The sequence below is a fragment of the Zea mays genome, chromosome 1 (genome assembly GCF_902167145.1).
Source record: "Zea mays cultivar B73 chromosome 1, Zm-B73-REFERENCE-NAM-5.0, whole genome shotgun sequence".
Taxonomy (NCBI): Eukaryota; Viridiplantae; Streptophyta; class Magnoliopsida; order Poales; family Poaceae; genus Zea; species Zea mays.
In genome coordinates, this window is record NC_050096.1 from 196,316,110 (window position 1) to 196,326,092 (window position 9,983).

The 9,983-nt window shown below is 48.8% G+C and overlaps 1 protein-coding gene and 1 long non-coding RNA gene across 3 annotated transcripts; one reads left to right on the plus strand and one right to left on the minus strand.

Annotated features, from left to right (window-relative positions):
• Positions 1-605: 605 nt before the first annotated feature.
• LOC103642587 (uncharacterized) lies at positions 606-3,600 on the minus strand. Its single transcript, XR_004855432.1, has 2 exons — positions 1,621-3,600; positions 606-886 (listed from the first exon to the last, which is right to left on the minus strand). It is a non-coding gene; the product is annotated as an uncharacterized lncRNA (long non-coding RNA).
• Positions 3,601-3,835: 235 nt separating this feature from the next.
• LOC100193765 (uncharacterized) lies at positions 3,836-6,712 on the plus strand. Of its 2 annotated transcripts, none has more exons than XM_008657409.3 (8): positions 3,836-4,673; positions 4,797-5,063; positions 5,175-5,240; positions 5,341-5,409; positions 5,546-5,617; positions 5,756-5,965; positions 6,059-6,170; positions 6,287-6,712. In XM_008657409.3, the coding sequence occupies exons 1-8, from the start codon at positions 3,996-3,998 to the stop codon at positions 6,331-6,333; spliced, it is 1,521 nt and encodes a 506-aa protein (XP_008655631.1). In that variant the 5' UTR covers positions 3,836-3,995; the 3' UTR covers positions 6,334-6,712. The 2 variants fall into 2 exon arrangements, with proteins under 2 accessions (XP_008655631.1, NP_001132323.1); NM_001138851.1 differs by having other exon boundaries at positions 4,103-4,673; positions 5,747-5,965; positions 6,287-6,697.
• Positions 6,713-9,983: the final 3,271 nt, after the last annotated feature.

A 9,983-nucleotide genomic window follows, 5' to 3' on the forward strand; every position in this document is an offset into this window, starting at 1 on the left:
TGTCGCCGCCTTCGAACGGGCGAACGATTCGGATCGGACAGAACGTGGCGGATTTATTTGCAAGTCCGGAACCGGATAATTACGGTCGGCATCTACTCCTCTTTCTCTAAACAAAGTGCTAATTGTATGTACAAATCTGCGTAGTGTACGGAACGGGCGAACGAAACGGAGGGAGTAGAAGTTTTAAAACCCATCACATAAGCTAAGATCCATAGGTAGTGTACTGTATAACTCAGTCTTGTATTTTTCACTCAATATGTACAATTCTTTCTTCAAGATGACGAATTGTTCGAATACATATAGCCTTTGTTGTACATCTAAAGGATACTAGTTAAATACCCGTGCGTTGCTACGGTTTCTATATATTATATACGTGAATCTTGTTTAAATAAGATAGATATTCAAACGTGTTACAATAATACTAATCATAAAGCTAAGTTAACATATTTCAATTGATAATCATTTCAAGGGTGCAATCCATCCCTAATAATTCCTTGATTTTTTTCAAAGATACTTCCATTTAGAAACACAAAACACATTTGTATGACAAATATTGGTTCCTCCTCTAAACTCGAAGTCACAAAATGATACCAAACACTGAAGAATATTTAGTCAACACATATAACATTAAAATGAAGAACAGAACAAAAAGGAGGGAAGGAGAGGCGACCTACATAATCGTGTGATTCAAAATTCGGTGCGATTAACCTTGTACAGTGAATTGTAAGGCAAAACCTGAAACCCAAAGATGAGGATGGACATGAGCTACCTGATCTGACACGGTGGTTGAAGCTAAACTCCTTGTGGACGTCGCACTTGCAGGTCACGCACAGGAGCAGCTCGACGCCGAAGCAGATATAGCGCTGGACACTTCCACCTCTTGCTCCTGTATAGATCTAGGTCTCATTAAAAAAGTACCAAAATGCATGTAGTCCAAACAAGCTTAAGCAACCGAGTCAATTCCTTGCACATGTAGAAGATTTTAAATTGGAAATTCGTTTCAACAATCATGCCATTGGAATTTCATGGAAGATATTTGGCACCGGACTATTAGCACTGAATTCACATAATAAAAAGAGACCATAAGCTTCAAATGATTTGGCACATGAGCACTAAATTCACATAAAGGAGACCATAAGCTTCAGATAATTTGACATAGGATTATTAACATTGGATTCACATAAAGGAGACCATAAGCTTTAGATAATTTGGCATGGGATTATTAGCACTGAATTCACGAGAACATAAACTTCAGATAATTTGACTAAATCGGTTATCAGGGGAAGACGCACAGAGCAGCAATACATATTTACAGCTAGGAAAAAACAACAGCTACACCCGCACATAGTATCCAAAATGTAAGCTTTGCACATATAAACGAACACATATGGTAGAGTTGCGCCATTAAATGAAATTGCGTGAGAGTTGTGCAAAAGAGTAGAAACAACACATTCCCTCGAAAAAGGTGGTGGGAAAACAGAGATAGAGAGATCTTTGAACATGATGCAGAGATGGAACAAGGAACAACTAAGAGTGAAAGTTGCTGCCATTCAGTAGTGATTAAGCTACTATCAAGTCGTGGAATGTGAGTAATCATAGTAGAAGACACAAGTACTTTACTTGGTAGCCTATGAAATTATGCTCCTCAATGAGCCTCCTCCTCCTTTGCGGCTTCCACCAAAGCGTCATGCAAAAATACATGCTTATTCCACCATGCCATGATAGACCGTCACCCCAATCCTTAGCAGCACCCAGTAGTCCATTTCACATGAGCACATGAACATGCAGTCAACTTATCCTTTTTGTTGTATTTACAAGCTAGAAATTGGCACAGTTCAGCTTACCATACATGTCGAAAGAGGTTGACAAGCTCAGAATAACCTTACCATACTCATCGATACGGCACCCTAGGCTTCGAAAAATCTTTGTATGGCCTCATTATTCAATTGGATTACCAACACTAATCAAAAAAGGAAGAATGATTGTTGGTGTTTCCTTTCTTGAGGCGACAATATTCTCCATGTTGTAACATCATATAATAGTGGGTCACATAAAGTTTTGCTAACTTGTCTGAACCTTTAGACAGTAGAACCAACCAAGTTGAATAAATACCATAATAATGCTTACCGAACATTGATGGAATGTAATTTTGTGAATTTCCAAGCAAATATTCTTCAGGAACTCAATTTCTTACGATGTCAGATATCACAGAAGCATATCTTGCCATCTTGGAGCACCAGACAAAGATCTGACCACTAAGTACCCTATGTATTTTGTGAAAAGTTGTCAATATATGCTAGGTGGAAACTGGTGTGTAAAAACTTGATGATTCGTCTGTACTGGTTGCAGGATGCACCATGCTTGTTGTAGCACCAAATGCAAGATTTTTCTGATCTGTGTTTGGTAAGGACCATCCAACAGAAATGTAGGACCATTCCTAAAACCAAGAACATTTTAGTTTACTTTCAGAATATGAATGAGTTTGAATTAAGAATTGCCGACCCTCTGACCTCATCATACACTTTTCGGATACGAACTCCCATCGCGTTCAATAGATACATTAGACTCTTCTTAAGTAGATCAAACGACATAACATCTTTAGCAGCTAAGCATGTTTCCTGTGATAAGGTATTTAGTTACAAATTTTGAAAATTTGAAGTATGGGAAGTGCTGGTTGCTGAATCATAGAGGTAACAAAAGCTATGTACCTAAGCATTCTTATTTCTCTTTTTCCCCTTGACTATTTCTCCCCTGCTTTCAAGTTTATGGATTTTCTTCAGCCTATCCTAAAAAAAGAGAAAGATTTTCTCCCATTTTTCTTTAATGCTACCTAGCCTGATTGGTCTTCTTACATGGGTTAGAGTTTAGAGTGCTAGCTGCTTTTTAGTTCACTTGGCACATAGAATTAGCAGCTGTGGTTGTGATTCTGATTTCTATACCTGTTCTTCATGGTTCAACCATTGGGAGATGCAACCAGCATAGTTCCTTGTCATATGCCATAGTATCTTAGCTACTGCCTCTTTTAGTTCTTCATGCTCGCATCTTGCTTATTCATGCCAACTCCACAATGATTACGATGGTCAGTTTCTAGATATAGATTTAACAAAGGCATCCAATCCCACCTTCCACAAAAACAATTACATCCCACCAACCCAATCATTGCGCGTACAAGGTACAGGTGGGGAGAGACACCGTCATTACCTTGGGAGGTCGGGCTTGGAGGTCACTGCAGATACCACGCCGTCGTCGATGGTGTACGGCAACAACGGAGCTGGTGCAGTGGCAGTGCCACGGCTGGTGCAAATCGGAGGAAGGTGGGGTGAAGGCCACCCCGCGTGCGCGCCGAGCAGGGTGCGACCACCCACGACAGAGCAAGGATGGAGGCGTCGAGCACGGCGCGGGCAATCGGAGATCACGTGGCGAAGGCGGCGGGCAATCGGAGATTCAGACGTGGTGGCACTTGCTGGTGGACGACCACGAGTTTGGGTTGAGCGCTTCCTTCTTCTCCTCCGCCTCTTCCTGCGCCACGTACTCCACCTGCAGCACAACGGAAGAGAAGGGGTTGGTTACCTCGAATGGCGCGCATGCGAGGCTTGGGACGCGGAGCTCTAGGGATGCGACGGCTTAGGAGTTGGGAGATAGAGGAGACGCGGAGTGGGCGGGGCGTTTGTTGCGTGGAGGTTGCGATGCGTGCGGGAGGCGGTGTGTGCGAGGGTCGGCGGACGCGAACGTGAGTGCGGGTTAATTGAAAAAAAATCTGAGGGGGTTTTCGTAAATAAATGACGCACGACGACCGTTGAAACTGGTGCTTTAAGTATAGTAGAGATTACGTCTACATGTTTTTTCCCCGTATATTGATAGTCACAACTAAAAAAGTTAGGCACGTAAAAAATAAAATAAAATAAAATAAATGAAATTACGTTATCGGAGGAAGTACTGAACCCGTTAGGGTGCCGGCGGGAGGAGGGGGCTTAAAAGGGGCACCGCAGTGGCCAATGGCGCAGCCAGAAAAAGGCAGCCTCCTCCCCCAACCCAAGTCTCTCTCTCTCTCCCAAACCAAAAGAAGGCTTCCACTTCCAGCTGCAGCGGAGCATCGCCAGTTCAGAGTTCACCACCACGCCTTTGACCTCCAGCCCATAGCCCAATCCCGCAAGCATCCATCCACGCCCACCGCACCCGCTATAAAATCTCCCCCTCTGCTCCCGATTCGCCACCTAAAGGAGGCGCCTTTCCCCAAATCCACCACCACCGAGAAACAACCGCAGGAAATCCGCTCGGCCCTCGGCTCCGGTCACTCTGTTGCGGCCACGATGAAAGAGGGCAGACCCGGCGCCGGCGACTACATTGCCAGCCTGCTAAGCTCGTCGCCGAGGCTCGACTTCGGCGGGGAGGAGGAGGAGGACTGCCTGGACAGGTTCTGCGGCGACCCGGGGTTCGCGGCTCGCGCGGCGCGGCTGTCCAGCTTCAGCGGGCAGCGCTTCGCCGTCACCGCGGGCCTCTTCGGGCTGCCCCCGCCGCTGCCCGCCGCGAGCGGCGGCGGCGAGTTCGCCGGGTCCCGGGAGGCGTCGTCGGTGTCGGACCCGGCGTCGGCGATGAAGGACGCCAATGCCAAGAAGCGGAAGGCGCCCGCGGCGGCGGCGGCCAAGGGCAAAGGCAGGGAGCCATCTGCGCAGGTGCGTGTCGTGTCTGTTTCTGTCTCTATACTCCGCTGCTCGAATTGCTTTTGCCGCGGACCTCGCCTCCGTTCCCGCGTTTGGCGGCGCCACCGACATCGTCCTCGTGCCGTGTCCGTCCAGGCACAGGCAGGGGAGCCGAAGGGTCCGGACGCCAAGAGGTGCTGCAAGGCGGAGGGAGGCGAGGGGGAGGAGGGGAGCCCCGTGAAGCTGCCCAAGCCGGAGCAGGCCGGCAGCGACAGCTCCGTCGAGGACGGCGGCGCGCAGAACCAGAAGCCGCCGCCGCCGGTGAAGGGAAAGAATGCCAAGCCGGTGGAGCCTCCCAGGGACTACGTCCATGTCCGGGCCAGGAGAGGGCAGGCTACCGACAGCCACAGCCTCGCAGAGAGGGTACGGTAGCTCTGATCGCACTCGCTGACGTGCTCTGCTGCTCCTCCCACCCACCCAGCCAGTCAAACTCCATCTCGGTGTCTCGCTGAACCGTCTCGTGTATTGTAACAGGTGAGAAGGGAGAGGATCAGCCAGAGGATGAAGGTCCTTCAGGACCTGGTGCCAGGATGCAACAAGGTAGGTAACCATCGCTGGTTCGGTTCCTGAACGACGAACAGGGGAGAGGGGAGACCAGGAACTCATCTCTTTTTTATTTCCCAAAATGCTGCTTGTTCAGGTGATCGGCAAGGCGCTGATGCTCGACGAGATCATAAACTACGTGCAGTCGCTGCAACGGCAGGTCGAGGTAAGCAGCACAGCCCGTTACACCCCCCCTTCAAACCATCCGCTGCAAACGGCATGGGGTTCATTCACCTTCACCGTTCGAAATTCTTACTGATTTCACTGTTTGTTTGTTTCTTGGTTTGTTTTGCCGGCCCCAGTTCCTCTCCATGAAGCTCGCAACCGTCAACCCACTGGACCTGAGCAACCTGCCCACGCTCCTACAAAAAGATGTAAGCGTAAGATTTCCCCTTGTGATCATGTCCTCCTGTGATGGACCAGTCCTCCAAACGAGCATCTAGCTGTGCGCCTGTATGTACTTGTACTCACACATGGCGCTGCCTCTGGCAACCAAAACCCAGATGTTCCAGGCCTGCGGCGCTTCGGCGAGCTCGGTCTTCTCGCTGGAGAGCTGCAGCCCGGGGTTCCCGTTCGGCGGGCAAGGGGACGTGTTCCAGTCCTTCGTCCCGAACGGCCTGGAGAACCCGTGCGGCGGCCTGAACCCGCTGGACCTGGCTCTGTCCCAGGCTACCGGCGGGCAGTTCGGTTTCCAGGACGGAACGGCCGGCACAAACCTGCAGGTGAGCTCCAGTTGAGGATGCTTGAGGATAGAGCTGAAGAATCGAATGAATCACTGGGAATCCTGACGGGGAAAAAAAACTGAAATTCTTCAGCAAAGGAACTACTGGGAGGAGGAGGAGGAGGACCTGCAGAGCGTGTTCCACATCGACGACAACGGGCAGAGCCAGGAGCACGGGGCCTCAGCTTCAGCACAAAGCTTCCATGGTTGGTAAAGAGAGAGGGGAAAAAACCCCAAGGATCTCCTTGGGATGAAAAACTCTGAAACTCTGTACCGAATCTTCGCTCCGTTTGGCTGAGAGCTAACTTACCGCCTGATACAGGTCAGCTTCAACCACAAGAGGGCCACATGAAGATGGAGTTCTTCTGATCGGGCCTCGACACCCAGCCGCCGACGGCCGAGGGAGCGACCTGTACATAGCGAAGACTCGAGGTACAAGTACAAAAGCACCAGCGGCGGTGGCGGCGGCGGGGACGGAAGCTCTGAAGCTATAGCTAACAGCAAGTCCGTACATGTAGGCCCTTCCTTGCCCTTGGAGAGGCGAGTTCTTCGCTCGCCGTAGCGTGAACCAGGGGGTGGGCGATCGTGTGATTTCTTTGAACGTTTTCGATCCGGCGATTAATTTGATTGATTAACACAGCCACCCCGACGATAGCGTACGTAGCAATCACCCGAACAGTGAAGCTGTCACTTTTGTGTATAAGATAATGCATATGGTGCAGATATTAGTATCACCGGCGCTTCTCTCTCTCTCTCTATCTCTCTCAAGTAGTAATGTGTATGAGCTGGATGGCCGAGTAGCAAGCTGGATGGAGTGGAAGCAACCATGTACATGCATGAGGCCAGGGTGAGTGAGGCACTGCGGCCTGTCTGCGGGGGGTGGCGTGGACTGCGACGGGCTGTATCCTCGCGGCGGCGTGCGTCACAAATGCTAGCTGCCGATGCCCCGTTGCTTTCCGCCACCAGTTTGCCTCTGAATTATTGCAGCAAAGCTCTGAATCGATCGCGGGCGGAGGTGCTCGTCTCGCTCGATCCACCGGCGTACGTACGGCTCTGTCGTCGGGGGCGCTGTAGTTGCTGCTGCGTGCGCGCGCGCGCGCGCGCCTGTCAGCTTCCGCTCGCTCGTCGTCGCGTTCTACTCCACTCCACCCCATGTCGTCGCACGCAGTTGTTAGTTACGCGTCGCTTTTCTACGACGACTCGACGAGGGCCTCTCGCTCTCGGCTCGCTCCGAGACGGATCTCATCTCAGCCAGCCAGCCACGCGCGCGCGCCGAACTGCACTGCTCTGCTGCGTACGGATGCTACTGCACGTTAGACAGGTGGCCCTCTCGTCTTCGTGGGAGAAAAATCCCACAAAAGGAGTGCTTGTCCATGTCCAATACGTGATGATGTGATATGTTTTATACTACTTCCTTTGAACCCTAAGGACACAGAACGGAGCATGCACTTCTTTTGCAACAGTGGCATAAATTATTTAGACCTTTGATCGGTTATTTCGATTGCATGTGTATTGAAGTGTACTGAAATGAACTGTGTGGATCTAGGTTTTAACTTACTATGAATTTAAACAACCCTAATACCACCAAATCCACATGGGTTAAAGGTGAAACGAACGAACCCTTAAGGTGTGTTTCGGTTACCTGCAAATGGTCGTCTGAAACAAATTCTTGTCAGACTGCTTGCCTGATTTATATAAGCTTCAGGTCAGCCCAAATGATTATTATTGAGGGCTTATTTGTTTGTATCGGATTGTACTCGAAATCATTACAGTTAATCAAAGTTTATATAAATTAGAGAAGTAATTCGGTTAGGAATTGTTCTGACCCACTAATCCGACACAAACGAACAAGACATGAGGAAATTCCGGCATAAACGAACAGCCACTTGACCGGATGGGCGTTCCTTGGTGGGTGAATTTGATTTGGGAATGTTGTTGTCAATGCAACAAATCGCCTAATCATGTCCGAACAAAAGGTTCTTTATTCTTTTGGTGTCGTCGTGATCTCCTAGACCTTTGGATAGCTTTAAAGGTCTGGGCTTCAGTGAGTATCCAGCGTAGCAAAAGGTGTAGTAGGGGTTTGGCAAGGTCTTTGGTACGTATGTGTCAGGGCTCCTAGGTTCAGTTCAGTTATCCAGAGCTCTTTTTCATTTGCAAAGCATCTGACCGACCGTATCCTTCCAGAAAGCAAAAGAAGCTCCCCATCACCGCGCGCACTCTTTTCGATCTTCCTATCTCCACGGTCGTCGGTCACTTTCTAACGGTTCAATGGTTTGCAGTAAGCTTTCATTCGGACCAGTTCACTCTTTCAGATAATAGCTATCAGTAGCCCTATATTTAAGGGCGGATACAAAACCACCGAAAGAAATTGAAGTGACTAAAATCTTCTTTTTATTTAATTTTAAATTGAAAAGAGGTTTTAATCTCTCTAATCCCCTTCAGAATTTTAACTCTCATTGGGGTCTCAGTCTCACCGCTGTTTCCTTAAAAGAAAGCGTACCGATCACTCGTTGGGCACTTGGGCGAAGCCCCGGTTGTTTGTCTTGGCTATGGACGTATTCATCCCAACCGGCCGGAGCATAAACTCTTTTTTTCGGCCCTTGTTAAAAGATCGCCTTAGTACAAGAAATCTGCTCAAGAGACGACATGTATAGCTATAGTCTTATTCATGTGCCCTTTGCTCAGTTGATCTTGAAGAATCCTTGGAACACACGTTCCAACATTGCTCGTTTTTTATGTCGGCTTTTGGAGCCATGTTCATCTACATATTGCTGACCATCTTAGTCGGCCTTTTGAAGTTTGTTGGTTTGTTTGCATTTTTTTTTTTACTTTTCTTTCGGCGGGGGTAGAAAAGGGCCATCTGATATATTAGGCTTTAGCAGCTAGAGAAGGAGGGCAAGAAGATTACAAGAATGAGATGGCGTGTGATGAAAGGCATCCACGCCAAACAGTTGCCTGGGCGGACTCAATGTTTTTCAGCCTATATGCCCACAGGCGAGCATCCGCAATACACGCACGAAAAAGTGACAACTAAAGCTATCCGCAAGCGTTTTCTCTAAATTTTCCCCTTATATCACTTTTTTATCACATCATCAACATTTTACCCCCTATTTTTTCATCTCCCGCAACGATTCCCCCTAAATACTCCCTCTATATCCCACTACACTATAAAATATCATTTTCTATACATATTTTTCATCTACTATAAATTTTTTATCTACTAACAATTAGAAGTGGGCCCACGTGAACAGTGTTTAGAGGGGGAGAGAGACACACGCCAGAACGAGGTGGAGAGAGAAACTTACCTCCGTGTAGGGCGCCTACTAGGGGGAGTCGCTGCGGTACTAGGGGCTGCCCTGTAGCCGCCATGCAAGCTACAGGGCAAAGGGAGGGGGCGTCGCGCGGCATCTCTTGCGTACAGCCTAACGATGAGGGTTCACGTCAGAATTTCAAGAGGCGGTTACAGGTCCCTCTTTCATGGAGATCATTGTTCTGCTCTGTTTTATGTTGGAGCAAATTTATATTTGATTAGTTTGTGAAAGGGAATTAGGCTTACACCTAGTCCCTAAATAATTTTGGTGGTTGAATTGCCCAACACAAATATTGGACTAACTGGTTTGCTCTAGTGTATAAGTTATACAGGTGCAAAAGGTTCACACTTAGCCAATAAAATGACCAAAAGTTGGGTTCAACAAAAGGGCAAAGGAGCAACCAAAGGCTCCTCTGGTCTGGCGCACCGGACTGTCCGGTGTGCCACCGGACAGTGTCCGGTGCACCAGAGGACTTCAGCTCAAACTCGTCGCCCTCGGGAATTTCCAGAGGCAACTCCGCTATAATTCACCGGACTGTCCGGTGCTCCAAGGAAGGGCGGCCTCAGGAACTCGCCAGCCTCGGATTTTCATTCCAGCCGCTCCGCTATAATTCACCGGACAGTCCGGTGCACACCGGACAGTCCGGTGCATCTGCAGAGCAACGGCTACTTCAGGCGCCAACGGATACCTGCAGCGCATTTATTGCGC

Bases quoted from the DNA above. Each gene is read 5' to 3' on its own strand.
- LOC100193765 (XM_008657409.3), top strand. From the start codon at position 3,996: ATGGCGCAGCCAGAAAAAGGCAGCCTCCTCCCCCAACCCAAGTCTCTC. The intron at 4,674-4,796 runs GTGCGTGTCGTG...GTGTCCGTCCAG, and splicing joins GCAGGGAGCCATCTGCGCAG to GCACAGGCAGGGGAGCCGAA. The intron at 5,410-5,545 runs GTAAGCAGCACA...TGCCGGCCCCAG, and splicing joins CGCTGCAACGGCAGGTCGAG to TTCCTCTCCATGAAGCTCGC.